Raw genomic sequence first — 23,697 nt, 5'->3', positions numbered from 1 at the left:
ACATTGATTGTACATTCACATCTTTTGATGATGTGCTATATATACCCATTTGTAGCTCTGTTATGAGCAGTGCAATCTAATCTAGAATCATTGTATACTTGCATCTTTTAATAGAATAAAATTATTCTCTTATTTCGGATCACTTTGTTCTTTCATTGAAGCTCCTTGACCTTTATTGGCTATCTCCGAGACCCAATCTTACACATCGATGTAAGCATATGATTGTTGTAATCAAAACAGAATGAGAAAGCATTTACATTAATGGCCCTGTCTAGTAAAGTAAAATTTAATGGTTGGACATGAAAATGTCCTAATCCAGTCTCCATTTTAAATCGCCACAATATCCAAATAATATTCCGTACCATTCAATATGCACTCAACCGTAATGAATGTACTAACTATTTTACCATAAATACATTGCTTGGGATCACCAATAATGAGAAAGCATTTACATTAATGGCCCTGTCTAGTTAAGTAAAATTTAATGGTTGGACATGAAATCCAGTCTCCATTTTAAATCACCACAATATCCAAATAATATTCCCTACCATTCAATATGCACTCAACCTTAATGAATGTACTAACTATTTTACCATAAATACATTGCTTGGCATCACCAATAATCACCTCAAGAACACATTCCGCTTTTAAGATGGTACAACCAATTATTATTCCTCGTGAAATCCTCCAGCTCTACAATCTTTGAAATAAATTTCATTGCAGTATGGCAATCACCACACAGTGCACACATGCAGATTTTTAACAACTCAAATAGGTGAACCTGGTGAGGTGTCAATAACCCCAAAAGCAACAGCAAGTTTTTCACTATAATGAGACAGAAGGTTTTCTTTTGCTGTTCTTCCACATCATGAGACAAAATCTGTCAGGTACATAGCCTGCACTTTCCATAAACAACGTCAATTCCTCCAAATTTGCATAAATATCTTTTGTATGCGGGTGGTATCTTTCTTTCACAAAGAATGTGTATATCCTGTTTTTAACACTAATCCAACTGCAATCTGGAACCTTAACCGTCCCCCTTTTTCTCATCACGTTCCTTAGCTTTTCAACATCATTCCACCTGCCATTTGCAGCACACATATTGGAAAGGAGTATATATGTTGAAGAATGCTGTGGATCCATCTCAAGAATACAGTTTTTGACTTTTCTCCTTGCTGTATAGTCCCATGGATTCTGCAGGCGCTAAACATAGACTGCCAAACTGAAGTTCGAGGGTGGGAAAGCATATCTGCAATAAATTTGAGAGCTGCATTCAGTTGGCCAGAACAACCAAGGATATCAACCATGCAGTAAGGATGCTCCGTCTGGGGCATGATGCCATAAAATTGGGTCCTGGAATCAAAATAAATGCAGTCTTCATCCACTAGGGCTATATTGCTGCACATAGAGAGAATACAAATAGAGGCAACCTTGTTTGGTTGCATTCCTTCCTCTTGCATTTGCTCAGAGAGTTCCAGAGCCTCCTTGCTGTGGCCATGTTGAGCATATGCTCCAAAGTTCCAAACATTGCAGTCCAAGAGATTTCATTTCATTCGGGCATTCTATCAAAAGACTTAATAAGAATCTGCCACTCCCACATGTGGCGTGCATGTCAACAAGGGAAGTTCCCACAGGGCCACAACTATATGTCTCAAGTCCAGCTTTGATAATACGTACATGAATCCACCCGCCACTTTCCAGAAATGTTAAGGCAGTGCATGCTTTTAGCACAATGGTTAATGTGAAATAGTCCAGCATTTCAAAAAATAGGTTCAAGCCATCTGCCCCATGTCTATTATGGGCATACCCTATAATAATAGCATCTATGTTACTGAATTCTGGGTAAGCAATTTGTCAAAGAGAAGCTATGCACTTGCCATGCTCCTGCAATTTGCATTCATGTCCACAAGAGCACTACCAACAAAGACATGCAACTCAGACTATGTTTTGACGATTTCAGAGTGGATCACCTCCCCATTTTGTAGAGTTCCCATGGCAGAACATGCACTTAAAAGGCTACCATCTGAACTGATCTGGCTTCAAGCCAACCTTTTTAATTTGACAAAAAACCTCAGCACTTCCAAGAGTTCCACCCATCCAATTTGGTTGCATCCTGCAATGATAGCATTCCTTGAAACAGTATTCTGATTGGTCGTGGGAGATGGACAAGAAAAGTAAAACAGATGTTTGTGCATGTGCTTGAATGAGTCCTACTGAAATTCATTCTTGTTGAAGTGGGATAGAAAGGCCACGTTTTAAAGGAAGGCTGTCAATCAATTGTTGAAGGATACAGCATAGAACTTTTGTTGTTTCTTGAGCTAATTGATTGATAAGCATGATTAAAGTCCTTACAAGTGATCATTAAATATCATGTTTACCGAAGAAGGTAGATATGCATTGTTTGCAGTCGTAGAATTCTCCACCGTATTAACTAGCTATAGCCACTCCACTATAAAGCCAAAGCATGTTTGTTGGAGAGATATATTAGCTGTCTGAACCAAAGAAAAGTTGATCTTGTGAAGGATTGTACAGCAAAACAGAATTCCACCTATTGAAAAATATGACTGCAGTAACACTCCCGAGATGCTTTCTTAAAGTTCTACTTATCGTCCCATTGATGTAAGCATATGATTATTCTAATCAAAGCAGAATGAGAAAGCCATAGTGACCCTGTCTAGGGAAGTAAAATTTAATGATTGGACATGAAAGTTTCCTTATCCAGTCCTCATATTTAAAATTGCTAGAATGTCCAAATAAAATCCTCTCTCACGATGCATCTTTTCAAAATCTCTCGACTAGCAGCATAATTCAGACAGCTCAAAATCTTATTAAATGCACTGCTTGGCATCACCAATAATCACCACAAGAACACATTCCACTCTTAAAATGATGGAAGCGATTGTTATCTCTCATGAAAATCTCTCGGTCCATAAGCTTTGAAATAAACTTCATCACAGTATGGCAATCGCCACACACACGAAGATTTTTCACAACTCGAATAGGTGAACCTGGTGTGGTGTTGATAAGCCCAAAAGCAACTGCAAGTTTTTCACTGTGATAGGACAGAAAGGTTTGCTTTTGCTCCTCTTCCACATCATGCAACACAAAATTTGTGTCGGGTACATAACCTGCACTTTTCAGAAACAAAGTCAATTCCTCCAACTTTGCATAAATCTCTTTTGTATGTGGATGAGATGTATCTTTCACAAAGAATGTATATATCCTGTTTTTTACCTCAATCCAACTGCAACCTGGAACCTTCACCACCCCTCTATTTCTCATCATGTTCCTTACCTTTTCAACATCATTCCACCTGCCATTTGCAGCATACATGTTGGAAAGGAGGACATATGTTGAAGAATGTTCTGGATTCATCTCAAGAATACGTTTTGCAATTTGTTCTCCTAGCTGCAAATTCCCATGGATTCTGCAGGCACCAAGCATGGATTGCCAAACTGAAGTACCAGGGGTAAAAGGCATATCTGCAATAAAGTTGAGAGCTGCATCAAGTTGGCCAGAACGACCAAGCATAGCAACCATGCAGGCATAATGCTCCATCTCAGGCATGATGCCATAAAGTTGGGCCATGGAATCAAAATGAATGCGACCTTCATCCACTAGCCCCATGTTGCTGCATGCAGAGAGAATACAAATAAACGTGACCTTGCTTGGTTGTATGCCTTCCTCTTGCATTTGCTCGAAGAGTTCAAGGGCCTCCTTGCTGTGGCCATGTTGAGCATACCCTCCAATCATTGCAGTCCATGAGATTGCATTTCGTTCAGGCATTCTATCAAAGACTTCATAAGAATCTGCCAAACTCCCACATGTGGCGTACATGTCAACAAGGGCAGTTCCCACAACTACACATGCCTCAAGTCCAGCTTTGATGATAAATGCATGAATCTGCTTGCCACCTTCTAGAGTTGTTAGGGTAGTGCATGCTTTGAGCACACTGGTGAACGTGAAATGGTCTTGTTCAACCTTGATTTGTAGCATTTCAGAAAATAGTTTCAAGGCATCTACGCCATGTCCATTATGGGCATGCCCTATAATCATAGCATTCCATGTTACCAAATTCCGCGTAGGCAATTTGTCAAACAGACGCTGTGCGCTTGCCATGCTCTTACATTTTGCATACATGTCTACAAGAGCACTGCCAACAAAGACATGCAACTCAGACCCAGTTTTGACGATTTCACAGTGAATTACCTCCCCAATTTTTAGAGCTCCCATGGCAGCACAAGCACTTAAAAGGCTAGCAAAGCTGAAGTGGTCTAGTTTCACGCCAGCCTTTTTCATTTGACAAAAAAATCTCAGCGCCTCCCACCCCTGTCCAATTTGGTTATATCCTGCAATGATAGCATTCCATGAAACTATATTCCTATTTGACAGAGTACCAAATACTTGGCACGCATCCTCCATGTTCTGCGATTTCGCATATGCATCCACAAGGGCACTGCCCACAAAGACATCAGACAAAAATCCATTCTTGATAACATCAGCATGAAATATTTTACTGTGATTTGGAAGGGCAAGAGTGGCACAACATCTGAGAATGCTAGCAAAGGTAAACCTGTCAGGTTTCAAACCAGCTCGTCGCATAGTAGAAAGCAATTCAAGGGCTTCCTCGCTATGTCCATTCTGATCATACATGGTGATCATTGTATTCCATGTGACTGCATTCCGCTCCATCATTCCCTCAAAGACTATTTTGGCGTCACCAACACTACCGCACTTGGCATACAAATCAATAAGTGCGCTTCCAACAAACACATCCAACTTAGTTCCACTTTGAGCAATATAATTGTGAATCTCTACTCCTTGATCCAGGTTCCCAACAGTAGCGCATGCCTTGAGAACACTTCCCAAAGTATACTGATTGGGTTTCACACCGAGCTCTTGCATATGCCCATAGAAATATAAAGCGTCCTCATAATGCCTATTTTTAACACAAGCAGCAATAATACAATTCCAGGACACTAAATCCCTTTCAGACAAATTTTCAAACACTTGGCAGGCATCATCCAAATCCCCACATTTTGCATACATATTCAGGAGATTGTTCCAAATATAAGTACCCAAATTGGATTCTGATTTAATTAAATGGGCATGAACCTGTTTGAATCACAGGGTACTACGTCACAACACGCAATGTCGTTGAACATTGGGATTGGCATTGGCATAAAACTATACTAAACAAACCAAGAATATGGATTATATAGCGAGCATGTACCTGTTTACCCAATAGCAAATTTCTGCTTTGAGAGCAAGCTTGAAGGAGACGAGCCCACTCTTCATGCGGATTAAGAGTGAGCGTGCGGATGAAATCCTTGTTTTGTATGGTTGAAATCGTTGGAATCGTATACCTGTTGACGCTGATATTGGTAATGGTGGAGACAGAGGAAGAGGAAAGAGAAACAGCCATCGCTAGTACAGCCTCTGCTTCCAAAACTTATCCAACTTTGCTACGCTTCTAAATTGATCTAAACCCAAGATAATTAAGGCGTAGATTGGCTAGGCTGTTCTCCGCCTTTATTGAAGTACCTTTTTCCTCATCGACCTCTTGTTTTGAAATAATAAATAATGCATATCTATATTATTACTAAAATAATATGGTATTGATATTTTAAATATATTGGTTATGTTTCAGTTTTAATGTCTTTATGTGGAAGGCATTCTATATGAATTATCTATTTTGTTTCAATTTTTATGTCATCTACTTTTTGAAATCAATATCAAGGCATTCTCTATATGAAATGAACCGCCTACTTTTTGAAAATAATATTAAAGCAGTATCACCTATTTTTTTAAATCAATGGTTCAAATTTACAACAAAATGTAAGATTATAAAACTAATCTCAAACATAAGTTTAAATTTATATTAGTTTTAAAAAAGAAATATTTTATGATAAAAAATTAAAAACATATATTTTAATATTATAAATTTAGAAAAAGAATATTCATAAAAGAAAAAATCAATCTTTTATTGTTTTCTTTTCATAAGAATGTCTTTCAATATTATGTCTTATATTATCATGTTTTTTAAGTTTCTAGGAAGAAGAAAAAAATTAGCTTTATTCAAATTTTTCTTCTCTTTTATAAATTACAAATAATAATTAAAAATAATTTAATTAATGCAGATAGGCATTCTACGAGTGTAATGCAATGAGGTAATGTTAACTTTTACTTTTTACCTTAAATTTGACAACCATTAACATGTACAAATATTAATATTGATTATACCCATTTTCAAATTAACACCATATAAAATAAAATATACTCATATCAAAATTATAAGTTTTAGATAGATATATAAATAAAAAATAAAAAATAAGATATTTTAAAAAAATTATACCATTTCATAATTACAATATGTAGCAAATATTCTTTTTAAAATTATGAGTAGAGAATAATTAATTAGTTAAAAAAATTATTTTATAAATTTTTATTTTTAATGATTTTTTTGAATAATGATAAAAAGTTGAAAATTTAAAAATTTATATTAGGAAAAAAATAATTGTTTTTATTTGTAGTTGTTGTCACCAAGATTGCACCCTAAAGCTAAGTATGAAACTCAGCAATCTTGTGAAACATTGGAAGATTTCCAGGCCTATGGGTTTTGACTAAGAAAAGGGGAAGAAAACTTGTTGAAAATGAAAATCTACTGCTAATGGGAGGTGATGCACCAAAATAGATTTTACTACTTGTTATCCTAATAGAGTTATCAACTTCAAAAGAGACTTAAGATCTGATTCACAACCTAACTAAGACCATGAAACTCATGAATGTTTCTTGTGAAGGTTTGAAAACTTTCCAATGTTGTTTGAAGAAAAATGTATTTTACAACATTCAACTGATTGAAAATCAAATGACACAGCACAAAACCTAAATTTACTATGGAATTTTCCTTGTTTTTCGAAGCATCAATGAGACAAAAATAAAGGATTTGCAATAAACCACAATATTTTGATCCAAATCATCCATATGACAATGAACAAGACAAGAAAAATGCTGGAAGGAATCAATAATCTTTATTGAAATTTTGAAATAATAATTGTTGCTACAATATTTGAATCTGAAAGTATCATGAGCTACAATGCTTATGCAAAAAAAATAAAAATAAAAATAAAGAAAAAAGAACTAACTCATAAAAAAGAAGAGAAGATCTTATAGAAAAGAAGCCCTAAATTGAAGTTGGCTCCAACTGATGATCCTAACTTAGTCTTGTTTCTTGAAATCTCCACCAACTTTGCATGATCAGCGACTTGGGGTCGGATTTGATCTAAAATCATGCAAAAGAGGTGTCAAAATTGTCCCTAATTGATTGATAACTACTTGAAAAGAAGTCTTGACTGATGCACTACCCATGCGGGGTTTCTAACTGAGGTATAACTACGTCATCTGCTCCAAATTCCTCCTTTTTAGGCCCTCAACTGATAGCTCCACCTTTCTACTTCCTTAAATTGATTGTGAACTAGTGGTTTTGCTTTTAAAACTCCTTCTAATCTCTTGAACTAATCATGGATTACTTGAGCAACCTTATTCACTGTAATTTCTATCTTTGACTAGACAAGTGTTCTTTAAGAACTTATTGTGCTCACTGTCGTGTAGCATCACTGCTCATTCTGGAGGTTGATTTCTACCATAGGCAACTCACATACCTGGAAATCTTCCAATGTTTCACAATATTGTTGAGTTTCATACTTAGCTTCAGGTTGCAATCTTGGTGACAACGGTAGTAAAGATAATTTAAAGTAAAATAAAATAATTTTATGGTAAATACAATAGTTCCAATTGATATCTCTCAACATTTCTTTAGATAGATGTATTGAAGATATCTATACTAGTTTAAAATTATTTGACTTATTAAAATTTTAATTATTGTATAATAATTATATTTTGAATTAAAATATTTCTTTTATTACTATTTTCATTTGATAAGAATAGAAGATATTGTATCTTGTTTTTTAATGTGTTATTCTTCTACTTCTTCTTTTAAGGATTAATTTGTATTATGTTAAAAATTTATTTTAATTATTTATGTTTTTTACAAGATTACAGATAACAATTAAAAGATATTAGAGTCAATTTAATTTATATTTTTTCTCTTATTAAAATTTTATTTATTGTAGAATAATTATATTTTAATTTAGATAAAAAAAAATCAACTTAAAACTTGAATTAAACATTTAGATCAAGAGAGCAAGAGAGAGAACAACTAACTTTTGTTTACTTATTTCATGCCAATAATTTAAGGATAACGTGTGTCCTTAAGGAGTTATACTTAGCATGTCATTTGATTATTATCTCCATCTCTATCTCTCTCCCCTATCTATATCTCCTTACCTCTCCCTATATCTCTCTTTTCCCCCCAATATCTCTTTATTTTCCCCTTTTATCCTTCCCCCTATATCTGTCTCTCCCTCCTGCTCCCTCTTTTTATATCTCTCTACTTCTATATCCTCTCTCTTCCTCTCTTCGCTCTCTATCTATTTATATGTTTTTCTCCCTCTTTATATCTATCTCCATATCTTTCACTCACACACACATTCCCTATTTCTCCCTCCTTATCTCTATATCTCTCTCACTCACATAGACACACTGCCTATTTCTCCCTCCCTATTCCTATCTTTATCACTATCTCTCTATCTCTAGATCTTATACACTCATCTCTCCTACTTTTTGTCTCTATATCCCTCTCTATCTCTCCATTTATAAATTCCTATATCTTTATCTTTCTATCTCTCCATCCCCCCTCTCTCATTGTCACCCTTTTTCTATCTATATTTTTTCCTCTCCCCTATCTTTCTTCTATCTCCCCTTCTCTCATCCCCTTTATATTTTAGAATTTACATCTACTCTCTCTCCTTTATATCCCCATCTATATCTCTTTATATCCCTATATATCCCCCTCTCTCTCTCTCCCCGTTACTCCCTCTTTTTATATTTCTCTACTTCTACTCTCTAATGCATACACACACACTTCTTGTTTCTCTCGCGCTATCTCGATCAGCTTTATCTCTCTTCCTCTCTCTAAATTCTAAACCTTTATCTCTATTACTTGTCTTTGTCACATTCTTTCTCTCTCACTCTTGCCCCCTCTATCTCTATCTCCATATATCTCTCTCCCCCTTTGTATCTATATATAATTATTTCCACCTCTCTCTCTCTCTCTCTCTCTCTCTCTCTCTCTCTCTCTCTCTCTCTCTCTCTCTCTCTCTCTCTCTCTTCATGTATATTTTTATATCTCTCTATTTTTCTTCCAATATATGTATATCTCCCTATTTCTCTCACCCTCTCTCCATCTACATTTGGCTATCTCTAGTTCTCTCTATTTGTCCATCTCTTTATCTCTCTCCCTCTATATCTTCTTATATCTATATCTCTCTAACACTATCTCACTATCTATTTATATATCTCTATGTCTCCCTCTACCTCTCTCTATTTCTCTATCTATTTTTTCCCTCATCCCCTATTGCTCTATCTTCATCTCTACATATATCTTCCTCTCTCCCCCTATATCTCTAGGCATGCCTCCCTCTATCCATCCATCTTTCTCCCCCTCTCTCTCTCTTTCTCTTTTTAGACCTCTATATCTATATGTCTTTTCCTCTCTCTATGTGTATCTCTCTTTCATATCCCCTTGTCTCTATCTAGTTATCTCTATCTCTCTCTATCACTATATCTCTTCCTACCTCTATATCACTTCCTATCTCTACTTGTATCTTTCTATCTCTCCCTCTATTTATTTTTCTTTTACATCTCTATCTATTACTCTCACCTCTCTCTTTATCTCTCCATATCTCTCTCCTCTCCATCTTCCTCTCCCCATTCTCCATCTCTATCTACATCTCTATCTCTTTGCCCATCTCTCTCTCGCTCAAACATAACATGAACCTATTGGTAATGAAACATGATTGTCTTCTCAATTTAGAGGTTTTGTTTTGGTTACGATTAGATCCTTGTAAGTGGATGCACAGTTAATTTGAAGCTATCACTTCTCCATTGAGGCCTTTGTTGCACAAACAACATCATGGCCTACCAATTGACCTCACGTACTACTCAAATTTATGCAAAAAATAGACCAAAGTTTTCCCTAATTGACCTTTCACACCTCTTTGGCACACTCATTGCACATCAAGGTTGAATTGCTAGTTTTATATGATTATGATATGAGATTTTATGATGTTATGTTAAAATGTTTCATAGTGTAATAATACATAATTAAAAAAAGAAAATTAAGAATAGAATTGTACTTCCAAGATTCTATGTTTAATCAAAAGAAAATAATAATGTTCACACCTTTAAGTAACAAGAGTTAGACTAGGGAGAGGAGAAGGGGATCAATATTAAAGGTGTTTTTCTCTAGCCATTTGAATGTTCCTAAGCATTAGGGATGGACTCCTAGCCTATGATGAACTCCTCTCTTTTCTTGTTCTAGATCATCGGGAGTTATATGCATAGATGAAATAACAACTTCCCACTATCATGCCAACCAAGGAGGTCATGATTATGCTAAGAAGCTAAGGACTACCTATGTGTGGAGTACCAGCCATGATATTGACATTAAGGGGATCAATGGGGACCCATAAGTTTTATTTCTTGAATGAGCATTGTGACTACAACCATGATAATGCCCATGTGGAGAAGCATTCATGCTAGTAGGAGGTGACACACTAGCAATAGTGCAAGGGGCATTGCCCTAATGTTCTATGTAAGTGTCTACAAGTGGGAAACCTCTAGAGAGACTTTATTGCTCTTCACCTAGATATGTAACACAACAATAGACCATAGCATGACTTTAGCATACAAAGAGAAATGAGCATCCACTACAAAATATGAAAATAGAATAGTATTTTTGTCTTTCCATATGTTGAGATTTTACACTCTTAAAGCATGCTAAATTTGAGGAAATCTTGTAGGCATCTTAGGTTGCCTTGAAGAATCATATTGTAGGAAAAGAATTCTAATCATAAAGGCGTGACAAAATCATATATTCAATTCCGAGCCACTTAGGCCTAGGGAAAAACTAAAAGGGTGCCTTAGAGTTTCTAAATATCCACAAAAATGACAAAGGAGTTTCTAAATATTGGCAATTTCCAATTGGTTATGTCTATATTAGATTTAGTAGTGGGAGTCATTGGTCGCTCCACCCATTGCTTCTATATTATCTCATCCCATCTGGAGAAAATTGTATCTCTCTTAAATCGGACTTTGGAATTGGTCACCTCAATAATATCTTTTCGGATTTTCTGAATTAGATTGTCAACCTAGCATTCCTTCTCTTTAAAAATCTTTCTGTTGCGTTCTTTCCAAATATTCCATACTAATTGTGCAGGGGCAATGGTCCAAATTAATGACCATAATATTTTTTATGCAAATTCAGCCAGCTCAATAAAAATTCCTTAAACAAGATTGTCTTGGACCAGCCTATGAGAATGTATCGATCAACCAGTCCCTACATAATGATGTGTATTGGCAGTTTAAAAACAAATGGTCTTTCGTTTCTAATTCTTTTTTACATAGTACACATTGAGATGGTCCCATTATACCAATGATGTTCAATTTGTCATATGTCAAGCATGTATTATGAATTGCCACCCATAAAAAGGCTTCGGCTTTAGGCATGACCGAATTATCCCATCGCAATTTATTTGGCCATTCAGGACTATTTTCTATTCTTTCTTGAATTTGGTATCCAATTTTAACAGTGTATTCTCTCGTTTTAGCACCACACCAAATGATTTCATCCTCTTTTTTGCATAATGTTAGCTTTCTTGAGTCCAAATCCGTTTTTAGGATCTCCCATTTGTCCTTCAAAAATCCAAACTTTGTTAAATCAATCCATGAAAATTTGCAGTCCCACTCATTATCTACCTTATGTAGTTGATTACCTTTGATCCAATACTTTGAATCATATTATCAATCGCCTTAGCCGCATCAATCTTGTCCATCAACAACTCATATCCATTCCAAGATCAGTCCGAAATTCTACTTTTTTTCCATTATTGATTTTCCATGAAAGGTGATTAACAATTAACTACCTTGATTCACATAAGAATTTCCATACCACAGATCTTTAGGTGTATCGGCTATTGTTAGAATTCTTTCCAGATTGTCGTTGTCCAAATAATTTTTCTAAAATATTCTACACCATAGTCGTTTAGGTTGTCTGTACATTTTTCACGTGAGCTTAGCACCCAATGCCAAATTTTGTCTTTTGATTCTTCTTAAGCCTGCTCCATCCACCTCTCTATTCCTACATACATTCTCCCAACCAATTAAGGACACTATTTTGTCCTCTTTCAATCCCTCCTATAAGAATCGCTTTAATATACTTTCCAAACTAGTTTCGGCCTTATGAGTAATTGGTAGGCATGGCATAACATACATTGGTATTGTCGAAAGAACTGATCAAATCATAGTGATTCTCCCCGCCAATGTGAGCCATTTATTTTTCCACGAAGTGGCATCAGATCGGCATTTCTCCACCACCTCATTCCAGTGCTTTGATCTGCAAGTTCCATCCAATAGGGGGGCACCAAGGTAGTCTGTGGAGAATGTAGCAATTTCAAAGCCCGGTACTCTTGTGATTTTCCTTTGCATGCCTTGTTTAGTGTTGAAAAAGAAGATCTTGGATTTATCTTTGCTCATTATTTGACCTCAATTGTTTCTCATAACCGCATAGGATATTCTTAATGTTTTTTGCCTCCTTAATACTTGCTTCACCAAATAAAGTTGTATCATCTACGAATTGTGCATGAGTAACAATTTATGCATCTTTTGTAATCTTTATTCCTTTCCATAATTATGTCTCCCCACATGCCCTAATTGACCTTGCCCAACGCCCACCATGATTACAAATAGTGAAGGCGACAGGGGATCACCTTGCCGAATTCCATTCGTGGCATTAAAAAATCAAAAAAGTGCTCCATTGACGTTCACAAAGAATCTGACTAATATGCAATAGTTGACTAAATCTATCCATTGCTAGCAAAAACTGAATTTCTCCATAACAACCAATAGAAATTTACATGTCACCTCATCATATGCTTTGGTTACATCCAATGTTATCATCATGCCTTTTATTTTGTCAATCTTCATGGTATGCACAATTTGATTGGTGAGAATAATACAATCAGTAATGTCACACCCTGGAACAAATCCATATTGTTCTTCTGAGATTATCTTTTCCAGAATCTTTTTAAGTTTGTTTGCTAATACTTTGGAGATGATTTTGTATATTGTGTTGCATAGAGAAATTGGTCTATAGTCATTGAATAAAGTACAAATCTACTTCTTAGGAATTAGGGCAATCACCATGTTATTAAGATCTTTGACAAAACGCTTGTGCTTCTTGAAGTCCTCAACAATTTCCCGAATTTCCTTTCCCAGAAAGTGCCAACATTTCTAGTAAAATTTAGCAGGGAACCCATTAGCCACCGGGGCCTTATCTGGATGCATCTGAAATAGTGCACACTTGACTTCTTCCATTGATATTGGTGCGCATAGCATATTATTGTCCTCCTCCGATAAGAGTTTGGGAATAGCACTTAAGTCGAAGCTAGGATCATTTTGGACAAATGATTGCCCAACATGTTTCTGAAGAAATCTGCAGCCTCATTGCCAATGCTGCTAAGACGTAGTCTCCCCATTATGTTTAACTATCTTTTCAATCTTGTTAATCAATTTTTGTGCATTGGTTGAGGCATGAAACAATTTTGTATTGGCATCACCCGCCTTGAGCCACGTCTCTCTGGATTTATCTTTCCAAAACACTTCTTCACACCTTAGTACTTATGTGAGCTCTTCTTTCAATTGTTTTTCCTTGTCATAATCCTCTTTAAACATGTCATCTCTTATAATCTTCTCATTCAAGATTTCCAACTCTTGTTCTATTCGAGATTTCTTTGCAAAAATATTTTTAAATGTGTTTTTGTTCCAAATCTTGAGGTTAGCTTTTACATGCTGCATCTTTTTTTGGAATGTGTAGCTATGTGATCCCCCAACCCTACATTCCTTCTACCATACTTCAATCTGGTTAACCAACTGCTCATCCTGCCACCACATGCTTTCAAATTTGAAACATGTCTTGAAGCCTTCTGTTTTGCCATTGATATGTAATTCAATTGGGAAATGATCCGACACAAAATTAGGTGTGATTTTTGCATTGATTGAGAAATTGTAATTCATCCAATCTAGTGAAACGAGAAATCTATCCAGTCGTTCTACAATGTTTAGAAAGTCTCTTTTGTGGTTGGTCCATGTGTATATATACCATTTTTAGTATGGCAATCTACCAATCCTGTATGTTCCACATATTCCCTGAAATCAATCGTACTTTGGTTAATGTTGAGATTTCCACCATGCTTTTCTGTTGTCAATAATATTGTGTTGAAGTCCCCCCCAGTATAGTTAACCTTATTTGTGCAATGCTTCTTTATGACATCGGATATCTCCTTCCATATTGTCCTCTTCTCATTCGTTTTTGTTGGTCCATACACAGATTCCAATGAAATTTGAATCCAATGATAAATTATACACACTGACTACCATCCAGTTTGTTTGGGATTCAATATGTTTAACAGAAAGTTCAAGTTGCCTCCATAAGATTCCCAATCCGCCAGATCCCCCATTCGAATCTGCAAAAATTGCATTCCATCCTTTGCAATAACTCAAAAATCGCTCGCTTTCCTCATTATTTAATTTGGTTTCTTGGAGAAAAACCATATCGTCAATGGGTTTATATAGCTAGTGCCTAACCGGTCCTCTCTTATCAGGGCCCCCTAGGTCCCTGACATTCCAGGATGTGATCTTCATTGTTTCCCAAGAGAGGGACAAGAATTTTCTGATGCTAACAAAGTTCTTTTCTATCACTTCTTGTTCTCTGAGTTCTTTTAATGATTTTCTTCCTTTATGTTTCCTTGTTTTGCTCCTTCCTAGGGCATTTGTTGTAGTCTGTGATATGAATCTTTCCTCAATTATGTTTAGTTCATCCTCTGATTGCTCCTTTTTAGAATCATCCAATTCTAGATTAAATTCAGTTATATCCTCTTCCTAGGGCACCTCCATAATCTTTTCTTGTTTTGTCTCCATCGGATATGTGATTGCCAAAGGGGGATCCCTTCTTTTTGTTATTTGTGTATTCTTAACAGGGACCTCAGTGTGAAGAGTTTCAGTATTGACTTTATTCGCCATTTTCTTCACCCGCCAAATCTTCTTGATTTTTGGTTGAGTTGCTCTAGATTGCATCATACAATTATCTTCTCTATGTTTCCTTGATTTGCATTTAAGGCAAAAATGCTTGTCTTCCTCAATCTAAATAGTTTGGAGCCATTTGCTTCCATGGACCATTAGGGTAATTTGTTTGGGGATTTCTTTGACCACCACAGCTTGTATCATCATGTATTTCTCGAAATCACCTTCCAGTATTTCCATGTCAATATTCATTAAAGTACCTAGGGTTCGGTCGATTTTCTCTAGACATCCTCCAGCCCAGTATTCCATTGGCATATTATAAAATCTAAGCCATAAGGGTTTCTCACATATAATCATGCCTGTCGGATCAAAATTTTGGCACCATGGTTGCATATATAAAGGGGTGTCATTCATTTTCCATATGCCTCCATTTAATACCATCCTCTTCTGATCTTCCTCAATGAAGATGACCATAAAGAAATTCTTTGGTAGGAATTTAACCATGACCTTCATTTGCCATTGTGACTTAATCCAATTTTGAACCTTCTCCTGGCTAGGTTTAATCCTAATAAATCTGCAAAAAATCGCCAATTCTCCAATGATGTCAACATCCTCACCTACTTCTTCAAATACATCAATTGTGATTTCGTTGCTTTCTTTAGGCTTCTAGCCTTCTCTGCTTTTTTTCGCATTTTTCTCTGGATAATTTTGCTTCGCTCACCATTATTTTAATAGAAAAATCACTTTGTTTACAATTTATCGATTAAGAATCTTTATTGCACTAAGCCTATATATGGATTTAAATAGTAGCCAAGAGAGCTAGTTCTTATTGGCTCTAGAGAAGAGGTTTAAAATGAAGAAAATGTCACACTTAAAGAACTTGATTGCATGGACCTATGGAACTTTGGAAAGAGGTTGACCCTAGCATGGAGTCATAGGAGACTACCATAGCAATTGATGGTTGAGGGAAATCTCAATTCTAAAATCATTCCCATTCTAGATAAACCATATCGTGATGGCTTCCCAAGTCTTCTAAATAATTTTGAAAACAAAAGTGCCTTGAATTTGTTGTAGTCCCTCCATGATGCGGATGGAGTGAAAACACAAATTATGCTAATCTTGTTGGCATCATTGTCACTGATGTCAAGGAATGACAAGAGGTTGTAGAGAAGCAGGTAGCAGGTGTGCATAACACGAAGTCAAGAGAAGTGCAAAACACGCAGGTTATGCAGTAACGTTGCAGGATACAGAAGAATATGGACTACAAAGTGCAAATCAGTGTTGGAGCTCATCTACATATGCCTCACAGTGTGTTGGACCAATCGCGTTGGATTGTTGAGGACTGTAGATTCAAATTCATTGATGCATGGTAGTTCGACCAGAATGGCAGTTCGACCCGACGACCTCTGTTGCTTATCACAGTATCACATTTTACTGAAAAGGCCAAGTTTGATTTGAGTGGTCCCAATCAGTCTAGGTGTTCACATTTGTACACGTGTCGACGACTCAATGGTTTGCTCAAGTTGAGACTATGTTTTTGTGGGACCCGCGGTATGTGTGTGCTAGCGCCCCACTATCCCGCAGTGTGTTCGAATGAAGGAAAGAGACTGGGTGGGATAACATTTGAACGAAGAGAAGGCCATCCGCACCTACCCTACAACGTTGAAAAGAGAGATGCACTAGTCGTGCGGGATAAGAGTTTCATTGAGGTCGAAGACCCCCCACTATCCCACGACGTGATGAACAAGAGATTTGTGATCGTGCGGGATAACATCGACAAAGGAAAATTGAGTTCCCCCACTATCCCACACTAAAGAAGACCTAAGAGGAATAACTGCGTGGGACAAGAAAAGTCAAGGGGAAGTGTGTCCCCCGCTATCCCGCACCATGCAAAGTGTGTGCATGGTGTTCGTGCGGGTTAACATAAAAGCAATCAAAATGGCCTATTACACTATCCTACAATATTTTAGTGAGTGTCAAGTTGGTCTTGTGGTATAAGAAAGTAGTGGAAGGATAGAGGCTTCCCAATATCCGGCATTGTCACATTGTGAGAAGCGATGATCGTGCGGGGTAACACGAGAAGCAAGAGATGCATCTCGCTATCCCGCAATGCTAAGAAGCATAAGGTGATGGTTGTGTGGGATAAGATAATGAAGCGAGAGAAGGATCTAGCTATCCCGCACCATGCGGAGGGATGGAAAGAGGACCCTATGGGGTAAATAAGAACAAAGGAAATAATGAAAGCGCACGAGTTAGAAGGTTGCTCAAGGTGTCGTGTGGGCTAACAAGAATGAAGGCATGCCACAAAGAGCAAGGAAGTTCTTATCCTACGTGAGTCAAATGGTTTTACTAAGAGTGATGCAGGATAATAAAAGTGAAGGAATTCATTGATGCTTACCCCGCACGGGTAAGCTAGACTCGGAAATAATGATGTGGGATAACAAAAGGAAATTGAGTCGATAGTCCACATGGCAGTTGACCAAGGGTTGAATAGGAGACTTGGATGTCGATTGAGAGGATGGCAGTTGACCAAGTGACTTGGATGTCGATTGAGAAGACTTTGATGACATGTGTGCATGCTGATATACGTGGAAGCTAACCAACCTTGACCGAGTAATCTGACGAAGAAAATGGAGATATATGGATCCCTGGCTTGTCGATAAGAATGTTTGATACGCAGAAGTTGGTGACAATGAATCTAAGTGTGGTAGTTGCAAATCTTTTCAGAGTAGGTCAACAGAGGATGGAGAATGCATTAATGGTGACTGAGTTGCAGATGGTTGATGGGCTCGAGGTGATCGATAGAGACAGAATCAAATTGATTGGACGGATTGAGTTTGCTAAATATAGCAACCCAATACAGAGAACTTTCAAAAAATCATAGAAGAGCCATTTAATGTAGATGGTCGATCCAAGAAAGAAAATCCAATCTGCCACAGATCGAATCCCTGAGAGATAAATGAATTAATTTTAAATTGCAGATTTAGAAGGAAAAACATTCATTGATGAAGATTTGATTGTGCAAGGCTATAAATGTGATTCGACATTGGTAGGTGTGGAAGTTGAAACAGAGATAGAGGTGGAAATAGAAATATCTCGACCAGTCGACTGTGAAAAAGGTGTGTTGAGTAGAGTTGGTGTGTTAAGAGAGAGAGTGTTGTTGCTGAGAGAAAATAGAGACATCCACAAAAATAGAGAGTGTAAGCAAAGAGAAAAGAGAAGAAGAAATCCAGACAGAGGAAGAAGAAGAGACAGAGGAAGAAGAAGAAACAAAGAAAGAAGAAACAGAGAAGAAACGTTAGTAGGCAGAAAAATTCATTCTCAAGATATGATAAATTTGTAAGTGTTACAAAACTCATTTGTAACAAGGTTTCACCACTGCATTGTAAACTTTGATAATTACTGTAAATCTCTGAGTGGGTGCTCAGAGCAAGGGTAGGTTCTCCTTTGAGTAGGTGCTCATAAAAATCAAGGGTTGGTGCTCTTTGAGTTGGTGCCCTAAAGCTTTAGGGGTCGGTGCTCCTTAGGTTGGTGCCATAAACTTTATAATTTGTTATTTACTGTGAGGCTGGATTGGAGCTGTAGTCTCCGACAGCTATTCTCACCGAGGTTTTTTCCACATTGGGTTTTCCTCATATATTATGTGTTGTAGTTTGATTTGTGTGTGTATGTTCTTAATTAATTTGCAAATTTGGTACTTGCACACATAGTTAAAAGTTTTAAAATACACTAATTCACCCCCCTCTCAATGTCCATTTGTGTTCTTCAATTGGTATCAGAGCCCTAGGTTCCCTTACTATATAGCTTCTTCTAGCTTGGGTAGATCATGTCTTGTGAACACAATGGCCATAAATGAATCCTCTTCTAAAGCACCTATGTTTGATGGCACTAACTATGCCTTTTGGAGCAGAAGAATGGAAACTTGTCCTCTTTAGGGTTTGATGTCTGGATGTCAGTGAAGAATGGTTACACTATTCCTCAAGTTCCTCCTACTGACTCTGATGCTAAAAGGGAATATGAGAACATTGTGAAAGCTAAGAATGCAATCTTAAGTGGCATGTTTGATACAGAGTTTGTCAAAGTCATTCACTGCACATCAGCAAAAGCAACATGGGACAAACTACAAACTATATATGAAGAAGATACCAAAGTGAAAGAAGCCAAACTACAAAATCTGAGAGCTCAATTTGAAAATCTGAAAGGGAAGGATGAGGAGAAGATAGCTGACTATCTGCAAAGAGTGGATAAAAATGTGAGTGTTATAAGAGGACTTGGAGAGGATGTCTCAGATGAAGTTATTGTCAAGAATGTTCTCAGGTCATTAACCACGAGGTATGATACAAAAGTCTCTGCTATTGAAGAAGCTAAAGATCTAAAAAACATTCTCCATGGATGAATTATTTGGTTCTCTATCAGCCTATGAGATGAGAACAGTAAGTGTTGAACCTTCAAAGAGAAAGGTTGCTTTCAATACCACACAAAAAAGAAAAGAACAAGCTACAAATGAGGATGAAAATGACTTTGATGTTGCTATAGCAAACTTTGTAAGGAAGTTCAAAAGAGGTTTAGGAAAGTACAAAAGTAAGATGCCTTTCAAATGTCTCTGGCAAGATTGGACACTTTGCATCTAAGTGCCCTTATGGAGAAAAGGATGAAGATGAAAAGAAAACATGAAGGCTTTTGGAAAAGAAAAGATGAAGAATGCTTATAAGCCAAGGAGAAGAAATTTTAGGAGAAAGAGCAATCTTTACACATTTGAAGATGATGCCTCTAATGAAGAAAGTGTCTCTGAAGATTGTTGTAGTGAAGGTGAAGAAGAATTCACTCTCTTTATGGCAAAAAGAGAGTTATTTGATGAATATATTGTTGATGATAAAGAAGAGGAAGTTGAAGTTGTAGTAGACCTTGAAGGTGAACTTGTAAGTGCACTAGAATAACTTAGAAAAGTGACAAAAGAATATAAAAAGTACAAGAATACAGCTATTGAAGAACGAGATCTACTAAACAAACTACTTCAGGAGGCAAAGACAACAATTTCTGATTTGAGAATCCAGTTGGAAGAAGCAAAAAGGAGGTTTGAAGTAACGAAATTAGATTTAGAAAGGAAGGATAAGGAGTGTCAAAAATTGGAAGAAGATCTTGTAAATTTAAGAGGAGAATTAGAAAAGAATAGAGATGAACTCAACATGAGGATTAAGTTTGATGGCAGCACTACAGCATTAGACAAAATGTTAAGCAAGCAGAAGCACACCAAGGACATTAATGGTGTTGGTTTTGAGAAGAGACAATGTTCTAACAGTAAAGATTCATCAGGCAAGGAGATACTCTTTACCTCTTCAAGTGAAAGTGAAGTCAAACAAACATTCATAGTCAGCAAGCCCAATGAGAAGAAGACGTATGATGCTGCCACAAAGAATCGGTCAATGAACTAGCATGCTAATCCCAAAAGAAAAGGCAATGTTGACGATTCAGGTTTCACAAAGGTCAAGGATACAAGAAGGAAGAGCTCAAGAAGATCGAAATATGCTCCTCCAAGGAGACAAATGAGAAACAACTTCAATAATGATTGCTATGTACCTCAATTCCATGGCTACTACTATAAATGTAATATTTATGGTCATAGAATTGTTGATTGTAAGTTTATGCATAGGTCTCCACCAAGTTTTGAAAATAGAAATAAGTTTGCTGCTCTTAGGGATATGAATGTTATTTGTTATCATTGTAATAAGTATGGTCATAGGAGTTATGAATGTAGGAGAAATGTATATCAGTCCTACAATAGATTTTCAAATTCATCATTCAATGTGAATATAAAATACTATCATTGTCAAAACTTGGGACACATTGCAAAACATTGTAAGCTTAGGACAGCTAAGCAAAAAAAGACAGTATCAACATCTGAACCAAATGAAAAACTAGAACAGAATGGGACAACTGAAAAGAAGACAGAGACCAAACAAGTTTGGACAGACAAAGACAAAAACAAAAGTGAGTCAAGTTTGATTGTACAAATTGCTTTACATAGTGAAAGGAAAAACTTGTGGGTAGTAGACAGTGGCTACTCCAGCCACATGACTAGTGATAAGAAGAAATTTATTAAACTAGAAGATTGGAATGGAGACTCAGTTAGGTTTGGAGACAACTCATCAATCAAAATCAAGGGTAAAGGTACACTAAACATAGATGGCAAGCTGAAAGCTCGTGATGTTTATTATGTGGAAGGTCTGAAACACAATTTGCTAAGTGTGAGTCAAATGTGTGACAAAGGATATAAGTTTACATTTGATTCCAAGGGCTGTGAAATAAAAAAAAAAGAGTAATGGTCAGCCGGTTGCAGAAGGTAAAAGAACATATGAAAATGTATACAACCTGAAAGAATGCTATGATTCTCAATGTATGATGGGACAAGTTGATGAGAGTTGGTTATGGCATAGAAGACTAGGTCACATCAACTTTGATAATCTTGTTAAGGTAAGCAAGAATGGGTATGTAAGGGACATACCTCAAATTATTAAGCCAGCAAGCACCTTCTATGATGAATGTCAAAAAGGAAAACAAACAAAGGTCAGCTTTAAGACAATAGAGTATTCAACTACAAGACCTCTTGAGCTTGTGCATACTGATTTGTGAGGGCCTACAAGATCAAGAGCCCTAAATGGAGAAAGATACGTCATGCTACTCATAGATGGTTTTTCAAGGATGACATGGGTCACGTTCTTGCAAGACAAGTCACAAGCATTTGAGAGATTCAAGGTCTTCAAGAAAATGGTTGAGAAGGAAAGTGGATACAAGCTGAAATGTCTGAGATCAGACCGTGGAGGTGAGTTTACATCAAATGAGTTTGAAGATTACTGTGAGAGACATGGAATCAGATGACACTATTCAACCCCTAGAACACCACAACAAAATGGTGTTGTGGAAAGGAAGATCATAACAGTCAAGGAAATGGCAAGAACAATGTTAAATGAAGCAAATTTGTCCGATGTTTATTGGAAAGAGGCGATTCACACTATTGTATGCACATTAAACAGAGTGCAACTAAGGGTGAACAGCAATATGACACCTTATGAACTATGGTATGATAGAAGATCCTCAGTCAAGTATTTCAAGGTGTTTGGCAACAAGTGCTACATCAAAAGAGATGAAGATGGATTAGGTAGCTTTAGTTCAAGAAGTGATGAAGGTATCTTCTTAGGCTACTCTACTCACAACAAGGCATATAAGTGTTTCAACAAAAGACTAAAGAAGGTAATTGAGAGTGTACATGTGAGAATAGATGAGGATATGCACAAAGGAAATGAAAACTCAATAACTCATACTGAAGAACCATATGTTGAAGATGAAGATCAATCTGAGAGTGAACATGAGGAAGAAGCACCAAGCAAAGCCCCAAATAGATATGTGCAAAGGAATCACCCTGAGGATTAGATTATTGGCAACAAGAATGATGGTGCGCAAACTAGAAGGAGAGCAAGGAATAATGAGCAAGTAAATTTCTGCCTCATGACTGAGATGGAACCCAGAACATATGATGAAGCCCGCAAGAGTGAGAAGTGGATGAAGACTATGGAAGAAGAGTTGCAGTAGATTGAAAAGAACAAAACATGGGAATTGGTTCCTAGACCTGCAAACAAAAATGTCATTGGAACTAAATGGGTCTACAGGAACAAAATGAATGAAGAACGCAAGGTAGTCAAAAACAAGGCAAGACTAGTGTGCAAGGGATATGCTCAAGTAGAAGGCATAGATTTTGAGGAGACATTTGCACCTTTTGCAAGGCTTGAAGCAATCAGAATGTTCTTTGCATTCTCGGCCTACAAGGGATACAAAGTATATCAAATGGATGTTAAATCTGCATTTCTCAATGGAAATCTAGAAGAGGTCTACATTGAGCAACCTGAAGGGTTTCAGATGCATGAAAATGAGAATTTTGTCTGTAGATTGAAGAAAGCATTATATGGCCTAAAGCAGACACCTAGAGCATGGTATTCTATGTTGAATAAGTACCTACATCAGCAAGGTTTCAAAAAGGGAAATGTTGACAGCAACTTGTACATTAAGGTGGATGGAGACCACATGATCTTAGTTGCGGTATATGTAGATGACATCATCTTTGGAGGCAATAAAGATATTTTATGCAAAGAATTTGTTGATCAGATGCTGTCAGAATTTGAAATGTCCATGCTTGGAGAGTTATCATATTTTCTTGGTTTGCAAATATCACAACAGAATAAGGGTATATTCATTTCTCAAACCAAGTATGCTAAGGATATGCAGAAGAAGTTTCAAATGGAAGATAACAAGCCAGTTAGCACTCCCTTGGTGACAAGATGCAAGTTAAGCAAAGATTATGAGTCACCCAGTGTAGATCAAACCTTGTATAGATCCATGATTGGAAGCCTATTGTACAGCCTCAAGGCCTAATATAGTTCAATTTGTATGCATGGTGGCAAGATTACAAGCAACTCCTAAGCAATCACATGTCAATGTTGTTAGGAG

At 36.8% G+C, this 23,697-nt stretch overlaps 1 protein-coding gene across 1 annotated transcript in view; it reads right to left on the bottom strand.

The window, feature by feature from the left end:
• Positions 1-450: 450 nt before the first annotated feature.
• LOC131079595 (pentatricopeptide repeat-containing protein At5g16860) overlaps positions 451-23,697 on the bottom strand; it is a 44,950-nt gene continuing 21,703 nt past the window's right edge. Inside the window, exons 2-3 of the mRNA XM_058017590.2 lie at positions 5,234-5,451; positions 451-5,115 (exon numbers count right to left, since the gene is read on the bottom strand). Coding sequence (XP_057873573.2) covers positions 2,848-5,115; positions 5,234-5,451 — 2,486 coding nt within the window. The 3' untranslated portion in view covers positions 451-2,847. The remainder of the gene's footprint in view (positions 5,116-5,233; positions 5,452-23,697) is intronic.

Source organism: Cryptomeria japonica, chromosome 9 (assembly GCF_030272615.1).
Source record: "Cryptomeria japonica chromosome 9, Sugi_1.0, whole genome shotgun sequence".
Lineage (NCBI taxonomy): Eukaryota > Viridiplantae > Streptophyta > Pinopsida > Cupressales > Cupressaceae > Cryptomeria > Cryptomeria japonica.
Note: the sequence above shows the minus strand (reverse complement) of the source record. Positions and strands in the feature narration are given on the sequence as shown.